At 34.9% G+C, this 23255-nt stretch overlaps 1 protein-coding gene across 1 annotated transcript; it reads left to right on the forward strand.

The window, feature by feature from the left end:
- The first annotated feature begins 9272 nt into the window (after positions 1-9272).
- Positions 9273-12532, forward strand: LOC143568601 (cytokinin riboside 5'-monophosphate phosphoribohydrolase LOG8-like). Its single transcript, XM_077054717.1, has 7 exons — positions 9273-9482; positions 10103-10200; positions 10287-10317; positions 10688-10787; positions 10861-10931; positions 11075-11218; positions 12235-12532. The coding sequence occupies exons 1-7, from the start codon at positions 9372-9374 to the stop codon at positions 12238-12240; spliced, it is 561 nt and encodes a 186-aa protein (XP_076910832.1). The 5' UTR covers positions 9273-9371; the 3' UTR covers positions 12241-12532.
- The last annotated feature ends 10723 nt before the right edge of the window (positions 12533-23255 follow it).

Consider the following 23255-nt stretch of genomic DNA (forward strand, 5'->3'; position numbering starts at 1 on the left):
CATAACAAGGAATGGGGCTAGAAACTCACCTGGATCCTGTTACGCTCGCCGTTGATCGTAATTCCTTTCTTTAACTGGGCTCGGCTAACTGTATAATATTTACACATATCAATTAACTACTGCTACTCGTTTGTATTTCTATCTATATATGACCCACAACGAACGGGGGTCCGGGGGCAGCGCCCCTGGCAGCGGGGTTCTAGGGGCGGCAGCCCCTAGCGGGGTCCAAGGGGCAGAGCCCCTGGCTGGGGTTAAGCTGCCAGGTCAGCTTGGAAAAATTTTATTTTCGATAACTGCCTTAACACATTTTCCATTAGGTTTTTAATTTATTTTATAGACGAACTTCGCTTCAGGCGAAGTTAAACCTTAGGCGAACTTGGAAACAGCTTGGTTCTGGCTTGATTCGATCGAATAGGAATACGTTCGATCGAATAGGAACACGTTCGATCGAATACAACACGTTCGATCGAACAGGAACACGTTCGATCGAATAGGAACACGTTCGATCGAATACAACACTCATTCGATCGAATACAAAACTCATTCGATCGAATGAGTTGGAGACCATTCGGTTGCTTCCCTATTCGGTCGACTGGACTTGTTCGATCTACGCATTCGATCGAATGGACTGATTCGATCGACTGGTTCGATCGAATGAGTCTGATTCGACTCCTTCAAGCTGGGCGACGGAGAAACCCACGGGTTTTCCAGATTTTCCAGATTTTTTGACCCAAAATCGAAGTTTTTGACATGGAAATGCTCGGGATTGAAAGGGCTATCGATTCCTAGTACTTTTAAACACAAAAGCTTGCATTTTGACACCAAAACAAGGCGGTTTTTGACCCGAAAACTCAAGTTACGAAAATGGGAGTTTTTGCTCGATTTGAGGTCGAAAATGGTTATGAAAACGGATGATTTTCGAGAGGGACTTACCAAAAACGATTAGGAACAAGATTGTGGACTCGGATTTGTGATTTGAGAACTTTCTCTCTCTAGCTTCTCTCTCTAGAAATGAGAGTGTTTGGGTGGGTGTAAGTGAAGGAAGATGGTGAAAAATGGTGGAAGTGTCAAGAACTTTCGTTTATATACTACGGGTTTGGTTAGGCTCGGGTTGGCTTCCTACGGGTCGAGACAGGCCGAGTTCATAAAATAACTAAGCCCAAGACCCGTTCCTTACTCGACATTAAATAACTAAAACGTGAATTTACTAAACATAACTTTCTTTTATTTATCAATATAAAAATTTTAGGATGTTACAATTTCCCCCTCGAGTGAGCGTTGATGTTGTGCCCTATCTAAAGCGTCCAAGTAATCCTTGTAGCAAATAGACATCTCTACAGCTGGTGGAGTGAGTCGAGTCCTCCTAATCGATATAACCCTGCCAGAAACAGAAAAAGCAGACTCCGAAGCTACCGTGGAAGCTTGGACCGTTAGTAAATCTTTGGCCATGGCGGCGAGGATCGGAAACTCATCCTCCTTACCTCTCCACCAAGCCAGCAAATCAAGACTTCTAAATTCATCTGGAGTCATGTGTTTCACAAAGTTGGTACCACCATACCTTCCAAGTTCACTGCTTGGGGTGTTTACCTTTTGACGTTTACCGGCGTCTTCCCAAATCATGTAGTACATCCCCATTTCAAGGTCGGTTTGGGATTGGGATTGGGCAACAGCTCTTAACGAGTCATGAATTTGGGAAGACGACCCGTATTTTGTAAGGTAAACATCATACATGTTAGACAAGGTGGTGTTGAAAGCATTCTTTAAAGTTTGGTTATAATAGGGGTTTTGATCGTCGTTTAACTCTAGCTCATCACAAATTTTTTCTATTAAAGCTTCAACACCACCAACATTTATGCAAGGGTTTAACGCAGCAGCACATGTCAAAACAGCGGGTAGTTGTTGAAAATATTTTCTAAATTTTTCTTTCATTTTTACACCCATATCAAAATAAGGTGCACCCCTACAATGAAGTTCACTCAACTTTGTGCACATGACAGCAATTTTTGGTAAAGCAATGGGGCTTGTTGGATAGTAAACCCCGGATAAACTAGTTGTGCAAGATTTAAAAATTTGAAGGACCTCCGTAACGATCTCAATCAATAACCAGTTTCTAGGATCGTACGGTGCACATTTACCCCTACTTGACATTATTTGATGAAACGCAATTAGTGATTCTTTTTGTTGGATGGCTTTCTCAAACATATCACAAGTCGAGTTCCATCTTGTTGGACAATCCCAATTGGGCCCCAACCATTGACAATTAGCTTCATCACAAAATTTTTTGTATCTTGAAAATGTTTTATTGCTGCTAAAAACATCTCGTAACATTCTTTTAAAATTGTTTCTTTGCGTTTCGATCACGTTTAACCCATCTTGCACGGCCAAGTTGATAATATGTGCAATGCATCGGCTATGAAAAAACGCTCCATCACAAATAGGTTTATACTTTAATTTTAAATGGCCAACCGCGGCCGTATTGTTGGACGCGTTATCAAACGAAATTGAAAAGATTTTATCTTCAATCTTGTATTGTCGAATGACTTTATCCAAGAGTTTAAAAATATTTCTACCCGTGTGCGGGTAATCAAACAATTGAAACGCAACGGTTCGTTTCATCATTTGCCACGACCCGGGGTCAACCCAATGAGCCGTCACACAAATGTATGAGTCGGGCGAACCATTAGGTACCGACCACACATCCGTTGTTAAGTTTACACCAGTTTGTAAGTTTGAAAAGTATGAAATTAGTTCGGATTTAGCGTTTTTCCAAGCTTCAAGACAATCTCTTCTAAGGGTCGAACGACTTACGTGTTGGTAGCGTGGTTGAACATACTTTTGCATCATCTCCGTGAATTGAGGGTTGTCGAAGTGGTTGAAAGGAAGTGTATTTTGAATCACAAAGTTTGAAAACTTTTGACGTACCGCTTCAAGGTCGTACGTAAACACCGTTCCTTGATTCGTCATCTCCGGCTGCGAACTACTTCCCGATTCGTCCTTCAAGGCCTTGCAAAAGGGCCTTTGTACATGCGCTCTTAAAGTGGAGTTTGCATCTTTGCCATAAAACTTCAAACAATGTTTGCATCGAGCTTTTTGGGTACCGTTAGACATTTCGCATAGGTCGAAATGTTGCCAAACATCTTGGTTTCGTTTCGTGGGGATGACCCGAACGACCGTTTCTCCCGTGTTCGAGGCACCCATGTTGACGGATGAAGCAGCACTTTGGGAGGCCATGATAATCGACTACGAAATAAGAGCGTATGGAGTGGTAATGTGGTATAATTGAGCGTGAGATAACAAAATAATCGCGTATGTAATAAACGTTTAGAGCGTTTGGAGTTGTATAATCGAGTGTGATCTAACCAATACCCAACCTAAGCTATATATAGATGTTTGTGGGGGTAAAATGGGGAAAAAAAAAACGGTCAAAACTTAAAAAAAACGGCTATGTGGCCGTTAATCAACGGGAAAAAACCGGTTTTTAACCGGTTAACCGGTTTTTTTATAACGGTCAAAAACCGGTTTATAAAAAAACCGGTTAACCGGTTTTTTAAAAAACCGGTTATTAAAAAAACCGGTTTTTTAATAACCGGTTATTAAAAAAAACCGGTTTTTTTATAACCGGTTATAAAACCGGTTTTGGCTCCAAATTGTGTAACCGATATATAAACCGCCGGTTTGTAAACCGGTCAAACCGGTTTACAAAAAACCGGTTTTCTTAAAAACCGGTTTCCGGTTTAAACCGGCAAACCGGTTCGAGGACCGGTTTTTTTGACCACCTCTAACTAATACTAATATTTGTTTCTAACTGATTCTTGTTACTTAAAGCTTGATATTATAGCTTATATACAACATATTTCCCTTGTTTCCGTGGCTTTCCCGTCTCCAGCCATGGTCGGTTTCGGTATTGCTAGGCAAGGCTACATGAAGGACTATTATAGTCATTGATAAACACTTTAATTTATGCTATAATTTTGTTTAAGCTTATTACTATTGTTTAGTCTTTAACTACTTTTAGTTTCCAAATCATTTCATTAGTTAAATGGTATTTGGGTATGTGGTAGCCATCCTTAGTTTCATCCCGAGCTAAGAACCAAAACAAAACCAAACTTTTGTTTAAATACTTTATTGTTAACATATTGTATGTAGAACTTGAGTATTATCATTTCTAAGTTTGTTTTAATGAGTTCTATGGTATTGGGTATGTGGTAACCATCCTCGGTCTTATTCCGAGTCAAGGACCGAACCAAGACCGAACTCTCGTTTAGATGCTTTATATTTAAAATGATTTAATAATATGTTACATGTAAGATTTGTATATTATAAATTCTAAGTTCATTTTAAGAAGTTCTATGGTATTGGGTATGTGGTAACCATCCTCGGTCTTATTCTGAGTCAAGGACCGAACCAAGACCGAACTAAACCGAGCTCCCTCGCTTAAGACACACTAGTTGTGTTTTGAGCCACCGAATCTCATATTTTCTTTAAAACTATATTATAAACTAATTTTAATTGTTTTCTCAAAACACTTGGTATGTTGGATCTAACTTGATCTTATAACAAGTTTGGACCGACAAAACCAAACACTCGCTTAACGGACGTCGAGGTGCTTCTTAATAAAACTACACACTTGGTTAAGCTTCTTTGGATTTCATTGAGTTATCTCATAACATTTAAATACTTTGGAATCTCGGCTTCGAGCTTGACCAATTATCAGGACTCGAACCGACAAATCCGAACACTCGTAAAATCTCATTTTGGTATCTATTTAACTTTGCAATATTGCAATTATACCCAAATATTTACTTAACAAAGGTTAAGTAACAACTAATGAATAGAATACCGAGACCCGACTTCGAGTAAACTTACTTTTCTAAAACCATTACTTTAATCCTTATGTACTTACATTTTAACCTTCAAACTTTAATTATTTATTTTACTTGTCAAGTTGAACTTACCACTCCCCGTTTTATCGCAATCTATTCTTCAAGTTATTTATTTCATGTGAGTACATTTCATCCCCCGTTTCCTTTTTATACTTTGGGGGTAACATGCATACTTATTCAAAACAAGAATGATTCATAATACTCTATCCTCAAACCACAAACTCTAGGGTGTATAATACTTAGAATACTTGCTCTATTGTGTGTTATATGTTTCATATGTTTTACGCGCACGGGTGTTTATTTTTATGTTGTTGTGGAATCTTAATAAGTATGATCATACGCACCCCTAACTACTTAGTCTTGTGCAAGTAGAATAGGGCATCATTATCCGAGTATGCCGGTTGCAACCGATTAGAAAGGATCCTCATTTACTTATGATTTACATACCGCAATATTTGATGCATTTATTTATAGTCTCACATACGTTTGTGGATTTTGACTCATATTATATACAATTAAAACTATGAAATTGCTCACCAACATACGTGTTGACAAATATTATTTTATGCGTTGTTACAGGTTTATTGGAGTTTGAAGATGCTATCTTATTTGAGACCGTTTAGGTTATTAGAAAAATGAGCAATTAGATTCTTATCTTTGGTGTTATATGTATGAACAAGATGTGTTACTTTTGGTGATTGAATGAAATTAATGAGTTATTTAAATATTGTCAATTTTAATAGCGTCTTGTGTTCTTGGGCAATCCGTTGCATCCCGGCATATTCCGTCGCCTTTGGTCGGATGTGACAATTTGAATCTAATGGAAGCTGTAAATTGATAAAAATACCAAGGGTGGAAATACACCAACAATAATTGAATATACATAAAATCCCCAATTTTCAACTTAAATAATATTACGATTAAGCAATATCCACAAGTAAAATCAATTAGAGTTTAGTTGAGGCTAATTTTTATTTTAGTGTATATTTGATTTAATTAAGTGTAATTAGATTGAGTGTAATGTTGGTCTTCAGTTTTGTTCGTCAATTAACATAGCGTATATCAGTTGAACCTAACTCAATTGTTAGCGACTTGAAAATTGTGAGCCAACGTGAGATTCTAAATTGAATCTCTTTTTCTAAACCAACTGAAATTATCAATTGAATCCATTTTCTAAACCAATTAAAATTTTCAATTGAATTGATGCCATCCTTATTTGTCATTGCAAATTGACTGATATTTTCAATTGAGTTTTGTTTAGAAACCGAGATTGGGTATAAGATCTTTTGGATTATGGTTAATGAATTAATTGATTTGTAATCGATGAATTAGATCACGAAGTTTGATTTAGGATATTTACAAAACTGCCCACCGCGTGATTTTGAAATCGACGCTTAATCGATTCGTGTATGTTTTGTATGATAAGGATTATTGTACGATAACTTAACTCTATATATATATATGGGAAGGATCAAGAGAGAACTCATTGTTTGGGAGAGAACTAGAGGGTTACTTTTGTAAAATTTCTTTCCCAATAAAATCAATAACCCACAGCTTCACCCAATTACCGTCTTCACCATACGTCTTCACAAATTGATGATCCAGATATGGTATTTGTTTAAATTGATGAGAGTTTGATGATATAGTAATGATTTCGATATGTTATTCAACAAATTTAATGCTCAATTTCCACGTTTAGTCAGCAAATTATCAAATCTAAGAGTTTGACTTCTTCATTGGTCAAAATTGGATAGAAAACGTCAAAATTAGAGTTATATTGATGAAATTGAGGGTTGATTGAGAGTTGATTATTGATTTTGAGTATGTTGATATTAGTTTCGCTAATCACTGTGTAATTTTGATGAGGTAATTTAGAGGATTATAAACCAATTGTGTTTATGGGGTTCATGCAATACAAATATTATGTATATCACATAAGTGCATATATGTAATACCACCAGTCCATATGCATTTAGTTGCAGATAAATGCATATAGGTAACACAAATACCCTGAAACATTCCATATGCTTCTTAGCAAACACACATCAATCCAATTAGTTACAAGTACTACATATATATGCAATACAACAAACTGCAGATGTATGTAATAGATAACTACTGCATATATGTAATACAACATATTGCATATGTACGTAGCAGACAAGTGATGCATATATGTAATACAACAGACTTCATATGCATGTAATATATAAGTGTTGCATATATGTAATACAACACACTATATATATAGGCAACAGATTAGTGTTGCATATACGTAACAAATAATTGTTGCATATATGTAATACAACATACTATATATTAGATCTAGATGGAGTGAGAGAAGAGATAATGACATGTTTAGATTTTGGTCAATTCCAATTTTACCTCCTCATTAAAAGTCCAACTTTTTTTTTCCTATTTCCATCTTCCCTTATTTTCAACCATTGATCATGTAAAATCAATGATTTTAATGTAGTTATCTCTATAAGATGAGTTCTCTCTTGATCTCACCCATATGTGCGTGTGTGTGTGTGTGTATATATATATATAACTCCTTAAACATGTATGACTAACATTGGCTATTTTTTACCTTTTATTTTCAAAGTTTTACATGATTCATTCGTATACACGAAACCCTTACGAACAGCAAAACCTGTTTAATAACCAAATAACTCACAAGAGGTATGAGTCCAGAATTATTGAACCCTATTTACCTTTTCATGATTCATTTTTGAATTCTCATTGATCATATATAAGTCGTTTGAATTTTGAATTTGCAATGAAGAAAGTAAGGAACCAACCTATAGAACCTTTAGATGGAAAACTTGCATGGGAAGCTTTGTAGGAGCATTCACATTCAATCCATCAAAATATGTGAGTGAAGTTTTTATAATGTAAGGAGTTGTTTAAGGCGTTGTGAGTGAATGATAGAGAAATGCAGTGATATTTATGCATATTTGAAAAGTTATTATTCATGCCCTATAATTTTTAATATAATTTGAAAGTGGTTGTTATTGAAGGAAAGAAAAATGATAATGATAAAGATATAAAAAAATATTACTTAATTGAAAAGGAGAAATACAAAGGTGTGATTTTTAGTGTAACTTTATATTTGAGGACATGTGATTGGATGAGAATGCCAAAAAGTAAGTAAAAAGTGAGTAGGTTGAGGAGAATGTGTATAAGACCATGTATAGTCAAAACGGCCCACCTTTGGGCATTTTGCGCCATGTGATATCCCCTTCAGCAATGGAGAGTTTTGCAAAAAGTGGTGTAGTGACCAAAACGCCGCAACTCTCCCACAATAATTACATATATTCTCCTCTCTCTCTCCTCCCCACACACAATTTTATGAAAATGTGTGTCATGATAGCGTTTTGTGGGAAACGCTCATTTGAATACGCCGAAGAAAAAACTTGGGGGGGGGGGGGGGTACCTTCGGTGTTTCGAAGCCAAAAAGCCACAATTTTTTGGCACTACAGATTGTCTAAGCTTGACACATCGTCAAGCTTAAAAATATAAATAAATATTAGAACAAATAATATAAAACAACTCCTGTAATATATATAAACAAGTAAGCTAATATGATGACAAATGTTTAAAATATCTTTATTATTATATAGGTAAATAATATGTGAAATATTTATATTTTAGATGGCAAGTAGATGAACTATGTGTGACAAAACATTAAAATAGTATCCCACCTTTATTGGACCTATTTATTTATTTGACGGTTTAAAAAAGTAAAATTTAAAAATATAATAAAGGATATCAAGAAGAATGTATCCTTTCAGACGCAGAGAAACAAAGAGAAATTCGAGACACACGAGACAACCACCCCGCTTGGTATGACATTTCTTCGATACCACAGCCCATATGACGGTGTTCCTGTTGATACCGACTCGGCACCGTCCGCCTTTCGCTTGCACTCCGTCCCCTTAACACCATTTAATAAGTTTGGGTTGTGTCATCTACTTAAAACAACATAATAATATTAATAACATAATAAAAATAGTAATAATAATAATAGTGGACAAGTTCAAAATATGTGAAAGTGAGAGGTGAGAGGTGAGAGGTATTAAAATTGAAAAGTGAAAGAAACAAAAGAGTTTAAATAAATATGATTCTCGAGTGGGACAACCCCCTTTCAGAATAATAACTTGCGATGATGGACAAGTTGAAAAGAAAGATTATTATTATTATTATTATTATTATTATTATTATTAAATTACCTTTTTTTGCTGTTTTTTATTGTTTCCGTAATTAGATATTATTTACCAGGTGTTGAATCCACCATGTGGGCTTTCCCTTCGTCATATACGCTGGAAATTGATTTTCGAACCTATACTATACTATTATTATTATTATTATTATTATTATTATTATTATTATATCTTCTAATATAATATGTTAGTTTGTAATCTAAGTTTTGTTCCGAAAACAAGATAAATGTTCAAACTTTGATTACCCTTTTTATTATTTGTTGGAATGGAAGGGGGTTCAAGCAGCAAGTTCAAGAAAATTTGTGTCTTCTGCGGAAGTCACCCGGGTCATCGCCAAGTCTTCAGTGTTGCTGCTACTGAATTGGGAGATGAATTGGTCAATTCATTCATTTCCTTTTCTTATTTTAATTTGCACACCATGTGTTTGATGAAATGTCTATTAGAACGTGGTTGGTTTCTTTTGAAATTGGATTTTATGATTGAATGTTGTGGAATGGACTTCATGGAGACGTAGGATTAGGGTTAGGGACCTAGGAGACTTAGTTTTCCTTAGACCTTTGGAGGCCTTATGTTTTATGTGTTGTTCTTATACTTTTTTACGTTGTTTCGGTTATTGGTAGCTTAATTGTTTCGGTTATTGGTAGCTTAATTGTGCTATATTTTTAGTACTGTTCATGCATATATTGTTCGTGTTGTTTGGACATGTGCACCTTGTGTTTCTAATTTACTTTTCATGTCCGTGTATCGTTATTGGAGCCAAGGGTCTTACTGGAGGAGGATAGAGGTAAGGTTTGCCTACATCTACCCTCCCCAGACCGGCAAACACTGCCAATAACGTGGCTATGCGTGAGATTTCACTGGGTATGGTTATCGTTGTTGTTGTGATCCAGTGTTGTGTTAATTTTATGCTCAATTGGTGTTGATTTTGCTTCATAAAGTTTTAATGTCTTATGTTTTTTTTTGTTTTAAGTTTTTCGATTGTTTTGTTAATTATAGGTTAATAGGAAGATAAACTTGGTATATGGTGGTGGAAGTGTGGGTTTAATGGGTATGGTCTCTCAGAGAGTTTTTGATGGAGGTTGCCATGTTCTTGGGTAATATAAACAAACATCAATTCTTGTTCTGTTCTTTAATTTTAATGCTGGTTTTAACAAAATCATTGGTTCTTATTCACTTGCAGGGTTATTCCCAAAGCTCTTGTGCCACTTGTGGTATTTCCCTTATAAATTTTTGATTTTTTGAGTTTGTTTTAAATCTTTCTTGCCCTTGTTAGTGTTCTTTATTTAGTGTATTACATTCCTGAGGTTAAGTATGTAGCAGTTTGCAGAGGTTGTGATAATGCAGTTATGTTTGATCCATGTAGGATTACTTGCTTCTGACACACTTGACACGTAGGACTACATACATGCTAATAGTTTGAAAAAAGATAATGCAAAATCACTCTAAAAGATCATATAAGCATATTAATATGACAACACATGTGTAGTTTGTAGTTTTGATAGTTCTGTGCTAGCAAGATCATTGTCTATTATTCAATATCTTTTTTGTTGAATTATAGCCTCAATTTGCTAATTTTGGTAGATATCTGGTGAAACTGTTGGAGAGGTGCGGATTGTTTCAGATATGCATGAAAGGAAAGCTGAAATGGCCCGAGAATCCGATGCCTTTATTGCACTTCCCGGTATCTTTATAATCGTGTTCAAATGTCTTAACTTATTACTTGAAATTTGTATTCATGGTGCCACATGTTTCAGGAGGTTATGGTACCATGGAGGAAGTTTTAGAGATGATCACATGGTCACAACTTGGAATTCATAAAAAACCAGTGAGTTGTCATTTGTATTGTTTGAGAAACATTAGTGGCAGTTTCGACTCGTTTACTTGTGAAGTTATGAAAGTTAGCTATTGAAATAATGTAAAATCGGTAATCGTATATTCATATTTAACACTAATCATTTATATGCTCAGGCTGGTCTCTTAAATGTTGATGGATATTACAACAGTTTACTTGCGTTATTTGACAATGGAGTCAAAGAGGGTTTCATAAAGCCAAATGCTAGGGACATTGTTTTATCAGCCTCAAATGCAACAGATTTATTGACTAAATTGGAGGTATAAAGAAATTTAACTATAGTATTTTAGGTGCTGTTTGTTTTTCAGAGGTAAAATGTCAGAAGACTGCGAAACCACATCAGCTAACATCTGTAGCAGAAGAGGTGGACCAAAACTCTGCAGTCTACAACAAGAAGACTGTTTGTTTTTTAATAACTGCAGACTACCAAAACTATTCTAAATCTAATCTAATCTAATCTCATAAGACATATAACAAGTTAATGTTTGATATATTAGCTAGCATTCACAGTTCAAGTAACTTCAAAGCAATTATCTTTTCCACAAACTAACGCCTAACATAGCAACAATTATCAAGTAAAATCATGAAAATGTTTATAGCATAAAAATAACAATCAAAACACGTATTCATTACCACGAGACAAACAAACACACACTCTGGTTCAATAAGCCCTAACAATCACCAAAATCAATCAAAACATGTATTAACCACTACGAGATAGCATAATCTGGTTCAATAAACCCTAAAATCACCAAACTCAATAATAACAGAACCTACACACCAAACATCAATAGTAACAAAAGGTATGAAATTAAACCTGATATGGGGGAATAGAGGACGGCGGGGTTGCAGCGGTGGGGCGGCACTGGAGCAGTAGAGCGGCAGCGGCAGGTTGCGGCGGTGGGGCGGCGGCGCTGGAGCAGTGGAGAGATGGGGTTGCAGCGGTGGGAGAGTTGGGCGGCAGTGGAGCGACAGGTTGATGGTGGGTGAGTTGGGTGGCAGTGGAGAGGATGAGGGGATTAGGGTTTGGGAGTGTCTGATGGAATAAGAAAGATGGAAAGAAATTGGTTAGAAGAGGTGAGAAGTAACAATACCAACACTTATGGGAGAAGAGGGCGCGCAGACGTCTTTTAATGAAACGTCTTCGGAAAAACAAACACACTGCAGAGCCCAACGTCTGCGCGCCCTCTTCTCAGTGCAGACAAAAGAGGCCTAAAAAACAAACAGCACCTTACTCTTATCTATCCGTTTATTTCATTCGTTATTCTGGTTACAGCAATAAAAGCCTGCGCATGATCATGTCGCGCCTCACGAGAGTTGGCAGATGGAGCAACTAGGGAACTATCCAAACAAATGAACATAAACCAAATTGGTTTCTTTAATTCCTTGAGTTTGAAAGGGTTTACTTTTGTTTGATGAATATCTTCTTAGCAGGTTTGATTTTATGTACTCGTTTTCATCTAGTGTGGGTTTGGTTGTGCTAGGAAACGATATTAGCTGTGATGGTTTTCCTTTCTATTCCCTGTTTTAATTTGAAAGCTCGAAAATAATCGTTACGAATCATACTCTAGTTAAGTAAGATCAAGATGTTTTGACTTTGACAAACTCAGATCGTGTTCAAGCTTCAATAAAAAGATGAAACTTGAATTGTTATCAAACAACACCATAATTCATATGGTATTAGAATAACATAGCAGAGATAATATATTAGTTATGGCTTAGTCGTAATTAATAAATTTGATTTGATTATGTTTCTTTTGGAGTTATTCTCATCGGAACAATTAAAGTACTTGATTAATAATAATACTTCATCCGTCCCATTAAAAATGTCCATATTTTATTTTTTTATTTGTTTCATTATAAATGTCCACTTTTAAAATTTATTAGTCAATTTCCAATTGTATCCTTAAACACAACACACACAACTAGCATTAATAATCAAATATTAATGAACCCAATTTTCAAGGGCATTCTTGTCATTTAGTAAACAAAAAAATAATCATTCAATCTACATTAAACTTTGTGTTTTTCAAACCATGACACTTGGAACATGTAGCGTGGTTTCCATTATTCTATATAACACCATAGTATTATTAACTAAAATTAATTTATAAAATATTATAAGCCAGACAAAGCTATGTTTTTGTTTTGTTTTTTTTTTTCTTTTTCTTTTTTACTAAAACAATGAAAAAGTGATAATGTTAAAAAAAAAACACCAAATACAATACTCACAAAAATCAATAAAATCTTTTAGAATTCTAAAAAAGAACTTATGCGTTCTCTCTTTAGGCTGACATTCTTAACCTAATGGTAGGTAATTAAGTTTAATTTCTTTCGCTAACCACCTTGACCTATACAAGGATGAGACAATAACCGAGGGAACCATGATCGTTTTGGTACTGAGTATTTAATGCATTAGAAGTATTTTATCATAGACAAAATGGCAAAACTCGTCCTTTATGTTTGCACGTTTTTTCAATGGTAGTCCTTTAGCAAACTTAATGTCAAATAACATACTTGATGTTTCAAATCCTTATCAGGTTACGTCCTTTGGCACTAACCCAGTTAAAATTTTTCATTAAATCTGATCATGTGCAAAACACATGAGGGTAATATTGTAAATTTACATATTTATTCAATAAACAAATCTCTCTCTATCTCTCTCTCTCTAAACAAATCTCAGCCACTCTCCCTTTCTCTAATAAATCTAAGCCCCTTTTCTTTTTCTTAGAACACAGTCACAAATACCCGTGAAATGTTTCTAGAAGATCCTCAAAACAAAAATTATTCAATCAAAATGATTCTGATGTTTGCATTTTAATTTCAAATTAGAAATCCCATCCCTGAAAGAGAGCTATTTTATACTTCAAATCGAAATCCGGCCAAACCCATATAAAAGTGTATTTGAAATTTGGGTTAGGGTACACCAATACCACATCTGAACTCGCCGTATGTGACAACCGAAGGTAGTCGGCGAAGGACTGTTGGAGATGGTAGCCGACAACTTCACACCCAAAACCCTACCACGCAAATTTCCAGTGGTAAGATCAAAATCCACAAGCAAAGATCCAACCCAGAAACCAGATTCACCTCGATTTGGGGGAAATCGTAAATTAGGGTTTTGTTTTGTTTTTTTTTTTAAGTTTTGTTGTTTAAGGTTTGTTGCATAGAGGAGGGGAGACAACAACTGTATTGTCGGTGGCGGCCGTAGTGGTGGTGGTGGTGGTGGTGGTGACGACAGTCGATGAAGAGAAATGGATACGGCAGACGTTGGTCGTTTGTGGTGGTAGTGAGGTAGTCGATGGTGAGAGAGAAGAGAAGAAGAAAAGAGATGGGAAGTATTTTATATATATAATTACTTAAAATATGTTTATAAAATACCATTAAATAAAATAGTGAAATGACTGATATACCCTCATGTGTCTTGCACATTATCAGATTTAACGAAAAATTTTAACTGGGTTAGTGCCAAAGGATGTAACCTGATAGGGATTTGAAACATCAAGTATGTTCTCTGACATTAAGTTTGCTAAAGGACTACCATTGAAAAAACGTGCAAACATAAATGACGTGTTTTGCCATTTTGTCTTTAACATAAATAGGCTGAAGTTGATTCAGTTACTGGGTTAATGTGGTATTTAAACTTTAAACTGAGTTATGCAGCCAGGAGAGGAAAACAAAAATATTGTATGTGAGAGCCCAAGAGGGGGTATCGTCACACGTATAGCTTATGAATAACGTCACATAAATTCAGTTAGTTTTGCTACGATACTGACACTAAACCTAAAAATTAAATTAGTAAACGCCCATAGTACTTGTGTAGCTTATGCTACAAAAAATAAAAACATATTTAAAACGACTTTTATTCGGTTGTTAAAATTTGGGCGTTGCAGCGGCGAGACAATGCGAGTTTTGTCGGTTTCGGTTACTTTCGTTATGGTACAGGAACAAAAACAAAAAAAATGCATATGGCTTATGATACAAAAGATAAGCAATTTAAAATAACGTTTATTTCGGTTGGAAAAATCAAGGCGTTGCAACGGTGAGTCGGTGCGAATGCACTGGATTTCGGTACAGTGATAGTAATAAAATAATAATATGTGGCACCGTCCATTACTTTTATCTATATGACAATGGGCTGATAGTGTTGTCAGCAAATAAATAAATTCGTCAATACTTAATACAACAAATTAAAAAAAGCAAAATCGTGTGTTACGGTTGGTATACCGATACTAAACAAGAAAGTAAACTGATCAACAAAACCAACGGCAAACAAAAAGAAACCCCAGCGTTACGAGTGTGAACCGAAGAGAATTCAGACAGTGATGACATTAAAAAAAACAAAAACCGTGAGTTAGAGCATTCAAATCCAATCATCTATCTCAAAATCTAAATTACACTAAAAATCAATACATTTTCTCTCTCATTCTCAATTAAATAATATTTTTTATATCTTTATCATTACCAATTATCTTTCCTTCACTCACAATCACTTTTAAAATATATTAAAAAATTATATGGCATGAACAGTAACTTTTCAAATATACAGAAAAATCACTGTAATTCTCTCCACTCGACTCACAACATCCTAAACCACTCTTTACATTATAAAAACTTCACTCACATTTTTTGATGGATTGAATGTGCATGCTCTTATGATTACGATTTAACACAAGTTTAGACCAAAATACAACTAACATAAAAAAAAACACGAGGAACCAAAAAATAAAACACAAACCAACGTGTTGTGACCGTGAACCGATGTGGATTCGGCCAATATTGATGGCGTCGACACCAAATTATAAAAAAAAACAAAATGTTTTAAATTTTAAAAAGAAAATGCCATGAAAATAACAAAAAATAAATATAATAAAAATTGTTGATGTGGTCCAACTAGGGATGGCAAAAAAGCCCAAGTCTGAAGGGTAGACCTGAAACCTGAAACAAATGGGATGGGTATACTTGAAACCCGATGGGTATGTGCCGGGTATGAGATTAGATGATACCCGGTCCGATTACCCGAAAACACATACCCGTTTACCCGAACCATATATCCGAATTTTATACTCGAATTTTTTTTTTGTATTTTATAGGTTGTGAAGTGTATATATATATATATATATATATATATAAATATATAAAATTTATAATGATATTATTTATTTATTGCCACGCTTCTATAAATCGAGTGCATTATATTTAAATTTGTCACAATTATTGTATGAATAAATGTATAAAATAATTATAATGCATAAAAAATGTACTTGAAAGTCCCAACGGGTATACTCGATACCCGCGGGTATACCCGATACCCGACGGGTAATGGGCCGAGTATGGGACACGGTTTTAAAAACGGGCATGGGCATGAGATTACCAATACCTGGCCCGTTGCCATCCCTAGGTCTAACCGTGTACAACAAAGTAGATTAATAATGTGCTTGCGGCAGCCATCATTACTTTTTTGTTCTATAGTAGTAACTTTTTATTGAACGACATCTATAGTAGTAACTTGTACTAAAGCTCACGCATTGTAGCCTAACAAGGTCGTAAGAGGATACTTGCGAGAATGTATTTGTTACTTGGTATATTGATAAATTAATATTGACCATCTATGGTTTAACTTAAACGATGGTACAATTAAAAGAGCAACTCACGTGATTAACTAAAGATGTCTACGCTTGAAAATTAACTTTAGTTATTTAGTTACATAAAAAAAGAATTAAACGTATATAAAAAAATATATGAAAATAATGATTTAAAAAAACTTTGATAAAGTAATAACTCTGTTAAAATTCAAGGGTGGAAACATAATTCGTTCAAAAATTATTATTGAAGTTTCGGGATTAGAACTATTTACAATTCAAATATCATTATATAGAATATTAAAATAATTAACTTAAGTTATTGTAATAGTTTTGTTGGTATTTTTAAAAAATAACATGACACATACCATTTACTATATTGCATCCTTGTATTTATAAACGGGCAAATAGGTTAAGATTAGGCAATGACTGTCTTTTAAGTTATTCGAAAACCTAATTAAACGAGATAGTTAGAGTAAAGTTACTTCACCGCTTAAAGTTCTTATAGACAAAATGATTTGTTTACTTGCGAGTAACACTTTATTAATAATAATGTAGATAATTGATGATCAATCCTTTTATTTTTGTGTTGATGGTTTTCACTTCTACATGGTTGATTTGTAAATATGTTATTGGTTTAATAATGGCTTGATATGGAATGCTGTTTAGGCTTTTTGTGATAAATATAGGATGCTATAGCTTAATGCAATAAATTTATAGGGTCAAGTTATTTTACAAAGGGTAATAAAAATGAGAAGTGTGAGAAGCTTTAAATAATTGACATGTGTCAAGTGGGGACAAAAAAAGGGTATAGATGTAATTATACACATTTTCTCTCTCCACATGCAAGACACATGCTAATACCTCCATCATTTTAAAACGTTTATAACTTTTTCGTATTATATTTAAAAAAAAATTCATCATAATAACAAGCGTTTTTTTATCATTAATATGAGTATGATTTTTGTTATATAAAATTTAAAACAAAAATCACGTCATTGTGTCTTTTTTCGTCATTGTGTCTTTTCGCACACCATTGTGTCTTTTTTCGTCATTGTGTATTTTCGCACACCATTGTGTCTTTTCGCTTATCATTGTGTCTTTTCGCACACCATTGTGTCTTTTTTCGTCATTGTGTCTTTTCGCTTATCATTGTGTCTTTTTTCGTCGTTGTGTCTTTTCGCACACCATTGTGTCTTTTTCCATCATTGTGTCTTTTCACACACCATTGTGTCTTTTCGCTTATCATTGTGTCTTTTTTCGTCACCGTGTCTTTTCGCACACCATTGTATCTTTTCGCTTATCATTATGTCTTTTCGCACACCATTGTGTCTTTTCGCACACAATTTTGTCTTTTCGCTTATCATTGTCTTTTCGCACACCATTGTGTCTTTTCGCTTATCATTGTGTCTTTTTTCGTCATTGTTGTCTTTTCGCGAAGGAGAAGGATTTCGTCATTATTTCCCGAATGAAATAATAGACGTCTGGTGGCATTCCAGCCTTCCTTCGCGCCACATATCTCTCCGGCTAAGGAATGGGAAATCCTTCTCCTGTTCCATGAATCCAATTTGCATTTCATCAGGGAAAAGCCAACTTTTTCTCAACAATGCCTTTATCATTTGATCCAATAGTGTTCCGTTAGATAGGAACCTATTTTATAAATACTGATAACTCTAGGATAAAGTATTAGAAAGGAGAGATCCATTAGATAATGAAACGATTGGTTCTAAGCCATCTCTGGCGATTAATCAACAATTCGAAGTTCTTTTCTTACGTCTTCTTGATAAACCAACGTTTATATAAAGATGTAGGAGGATTTTTTTCGGAGTAAGAAGCACCTTTGACATCTCCTCATCTGCAAATAATTCTCGATGTGAAAACACAGAGACAAAGGGCTGAGATTTGAATAGGAAAAATAGTGGATCTGCAGGTCCCAAATGAATTGGCTTATTCGAAAAAGGCCTTGTTCTTTGGAAGATCTATCTCGTGTCTAGTACTCCACAGTTCCACTCTACAAGAACTCCGAATCGTTCTCTTGAAGCTCATTCCGCAAGAACTCCGAATTATTCTCTTGAAGCTCATCCTATTCATCATAACTCTTGGCCCAAAATGACCTGGACTAATATGGAAATCCCAATTCATTGGGCCTTTCGATACAATGAAATAGAAAGCCTCAAGGGAGCCATATTCTAGGAGTCCATCCTCTATCTGTTGCCGGTCGAGGGCTCCTTTTCCTTCCCCCTCTTCAAACTCCGATTCTTCTTTTTCATAGAGAAATCTCTGAACAAGGATAGAACAAGATCCGTTTTGCATCATATGTAAGGGATTCTTTGGTTTGGGTCGAAGAAGCAATGTCACTCGATCCTTATCAAACTGACTACATGTCCGTGAGGATCCCACCAGACCGCCTTCCACTTCTAATAGGGCAAGAACTAGACCAGAATCATTCTCAACGAGTCCTTAAGGAGTTATCCCATTTTTTTCATCGGGTCCAGGTAGAGACCAAAGATCTTGAGTGACCGATCCGGCAGAACAACTCAAAAGATAAAGAAGTATCGTTAATTTCTTCATGCTCGTTTCTAGTTCGAAGTACCAATTGTACAAATAAGAATCCACTTCGTTACATGATTTCTTTTTCATATAGATAGATATAGGATCTATGAAGCAATTACTTAAAAGTACATTTTGTGCTACAGCCTTTCCTATCTGATAGAAAAGGATTCCAGGATCCTGGACCGATCTTACCTGGGATCGCAAATCCCAAATTTGTCTATGAAGAGAAGATCTAATTGTATTAGTATCTATAATTGATTTCTTTTGTGTAATACTAATCGATAGGGCCTCATTGGTAAGTGCTACAAGATCTCGTGCATTGGAACCCATGGTTATGGACCCGAATCCATTAGTATGGAACATTTTCTTTTCCAAGTGAAATCCCCTAGTATATGAAAGAGTGAAAAAGTGCTTTCGTTGTTGTGGAAGAAGAAGCCTTCGTATATTAATGCACGTATTTAACACTCCACTCAGAGCTATTAAATTATTAAAAGATAACTAATTAGTCGGAGCTATTAGAGCGGGATTCACTCTTTGGGGAATATGAGTCGAAGCAATAACAAGAATATTTCTAGTTTCATAATCCATGGAGAGAAGGTTCACTAATAGGCCTAGGGAGAAGTCATTTGACTTATTCACATCCAAATCATAAATGTTTGGAATCCATATTATGCAAGGAGACATTGCTTTTGCTAATTCTAAATGAAGGGTGATATAAAGTAGGCCTTCATATTCAGGCATCATATTCATAGTTAGCGCATTCATGCTAGTTAGCAGTTCCGGCTCCATATCAAGGATATCGTCACTAGCATCAATATCATCACTAGCATCAATATCGTCAAAACCTTGAAACTTTTTATCCAGAAACTTGTTCAGAAATACCGTAATGAAAGGAATATAGGATTTTTTCGCTAGGTATTTGACCAAATAAGATCATCCAGTTCCTATAGAACCTATCACTAAAATACTCCTAGAGAGAGATAACGCCAAGCGGAGCAAAAACGGTTTTCCATGAGATGGTAAATGAATACTATTAGCCCCACACGAAGTTTGTGAATAAGTGATTGTCCGATAATAAGCAAGGAATATCCCTTCTTTCTGCTAAAGAGGATGTATTGAACTCATAATTCATTAGATACTTTTTATGAATGTCAACTAAGTCTCGTAAGTAAATTGCTCCCAGTTGTTCAATCATTTGATAACCAGAGTCATTCTTTGATAAATGATCACTATGAGTCAGACTCAATAAAATTTGATCAATCGTTTTTTCTGTCGTAAGGTGGAGAACTAAACAAAGAATTCTCTTTTTTCATCATCAATCGAATCACTGTTTGCAACCCAAGATTCTATTTTATCATCAATCCGGTCCCAGTTCACGTTTTTTCTTTTTCTTATCAATTAATAGATCTCTTTACTTGTATGACTTGGATGTCTTGTATTTCTCGAAAAAGTGATTCGATTGATGGGATTTAGTATGATACTTACGAGATCGATGATATCGATGAGATTGATATTCAAATATTTCTTCTTAGAGCGTCTTGATTTGATCCCATAAGCGGGACCACCACCCAATAGCATGTTGCCGCCTAGAGAAGCTCCTAATTGTTTCAGAGCAACTAGAAAGAGATTCTTTAACCAGAAAGAATTCGGTTAAGATGTAGGATACCTATCCAGAAGTTTTCTCAACTCAATCATAGATGATGGATTCATCAAAGATTTGACATTTTCAAACTCTGTCTGTAACTCACTAGAGGCCCCAAAAACAAAGAGAAGATGTGTACAATCGAGATATGCAGCAACAAGAAGAAGGAAAAGGATTGCATGGAGGAACTCCCGAACATTTGTCAGATGTGTCGGTATCAATGGTGACTCATTATTTCGATGAATCATTTCATCGGACATAAGAAGATTATGGAAACACTTATTCGAAATCTCTTATCAGATTCCATTGTGGAAGACATAATTTTTCTGAAGAATTCGCCATGATATATCTGATCCATGCATAATATCATGAAAAATGGATACAAATTTTTGCCTGCTACTTAGTATCGGCAATAGGTCTGAAAAAGTGTTTATATATAAAAGTGATAACTCAAAATTGGGTGGGAATATAATTCGTTCAAAAAATTATTATTGAAGTTTCGGGATTAGAACTATTTACAATTCAAATATAATTATAAAGAAAATTGAAATAATTTATAGCTTAAGTTATTGTAACAGTTTTGTTGATGTCATTTTTTAAAAAAGAACATGACACGTACCATTTACTATATTGCATCTTTTTTTAGTAACCATGTTCACTTTTATATATTCCAATTACCATTAATTATATTGCATCTTTGTAATTATAAACAGGCAAATAGGTTAAGGTTAGGCGATGACCATTTGAATTTCAAGTTATTCAAAAATCTAATTAAACATTAAACGAGATAGTTAGAGTATAGTTATTTCACCACTTAAAGTTCTTATATATAAAATGATTTGTTTACTTGCGAATAATACTTTATTAATGTAGATTATTGATGATCAAATCCTTTTATTTTTGTGTTGATTGTTTCCACTTCTACATGGTTGTTTTTTAAATTTGTCACTGGTTTAATAACGGCTTGATATGGAATGTTTGATTAGTTTTTTTAATGCATATAGGATGCTATATGTAAATACAGTAAATTTATGTTGGAATATTTACTAAGGAAATTTTATTTGTAACATCTTAGGTGGAAAATGTAGTTGCTTTTTCTTAATAAACTGAGTGTCATTATGAGTGAGAAGTGCAACGTGCAACTCTATGATTGCACGAGTTGTAACGTGTTTCTCTTTTTATTAGTCGTGACAAGTCATCAATTGGTTGCAATAAATTTATGTAAGAAGATTTAGTTAAGACCCTAGGTTTGTAAAATCAAATTTGAAAAATCCAGGCTTTTCTTTGATGAACTGAACATGCCATTGTGGGGGAAAAGTGCAATGTGTCACTTTATGATTGCATGAGTTGCAATGTGTCACTATTTGATTGCCCGTGACAAGTCATTAAGTAATTGTAATAAATTTGTGTATGAAGATCTAGTTGGGTCCTTGGTTAATAAAATTTTAAGTCGAAAATTCAAACTATTGTTTAATGAATTGAACACGTCATTATGAGTTAAAGGTGCAACGTGCCACTCTATGATTGCACGAGTTGCAATGTGGCACTCTTTGATTGCTCGTGACAAGTCATTAGATGATGAAGAGTCTATGTGGCGTGCATTGTAAACCGATTGATTTGGGTATAAAACATGAAAACGGGTGCCTGAAGATGTAAATGAGTTGTGAGTGTCGATTTAACACAGTGAGATAGAAACAACAACACTCGAGAAATCTGTAATATATATATCCTCATATTAGAAAATATTAATTAAAGTACTTGGATCTTCAAGAATTAGAGAAAGATCAATGAAGGTCCAATTTAACGTAGGATATTTGTTTTGGTTAAAATTTCATTGTTACTCTCGGAGGCGGAGCATTATTTGCAGTGAACCATCATTGTCAATTGTAAGTTATGTATGCTTGTGGTATTGAATCCACATTAAAATTCATTTTTTTCTTTAATTTTTTACCATGATTACTATTGTTTATACTTCAGTTGTTGTATTACCTACAGGGTGATATGAAAGTCGAGTATCTGACTACTATCACAAAGTTTGATGATTTGTATTTTGTCGAGAAAGAGGATTGTAAGTCTGTTGTATCTTATTACTTTTACCATGTATTTATGCTCATAGCCTCATATAATGCTCTTATCAAAAAGCCTAATCTCCTAACCTTGATGAAATCAATGTTGATTTGATAAGTAGATTACATGACGCATTGCATATACTAATCATGTCTCTTCTTCCAGAAGCCGGCTCATGGCAAATTGGGCATGGATTTTGTGGAGCAGGCGGAGGGACCTATCGCTATGTCTTCCCGTTCTTCATCTCGTGATGCCCTTCTGCTGGACAGTTGAAGAAATTACCAAGCTTCACGACTTCATCGATTTAGACCTTAGTCTTCATGTTCGATCATTTAGCCACACTAGAATATTCTAAAAACTGTAGTTATGATCGTGTTAGTGATTGACTTCGTGAAGTTGTTCAGTGGAAAGTTCAAGAGCTTGTGTTTAGGTTCCCTGCTTATAGATTTACAG

This window comes from Bidens hawaiensis, unplaced genomic scaffold (assembly GCF_021521415.1).
Source record: "Bidens hawaiensis isolate Kalapana, Puna unplaced genomic scaffold, B.hawaiensis_p1.1 tig00024022_1, whole genome shotgun sequence".
Taxonomy (NCBI): domain Eukaryota; kingdom Viridiplantae; phylum Streptophyta; class Magnoliopsida; order Asterales; family Asteraceae; genus Bidens; species Bidens hawaiensis.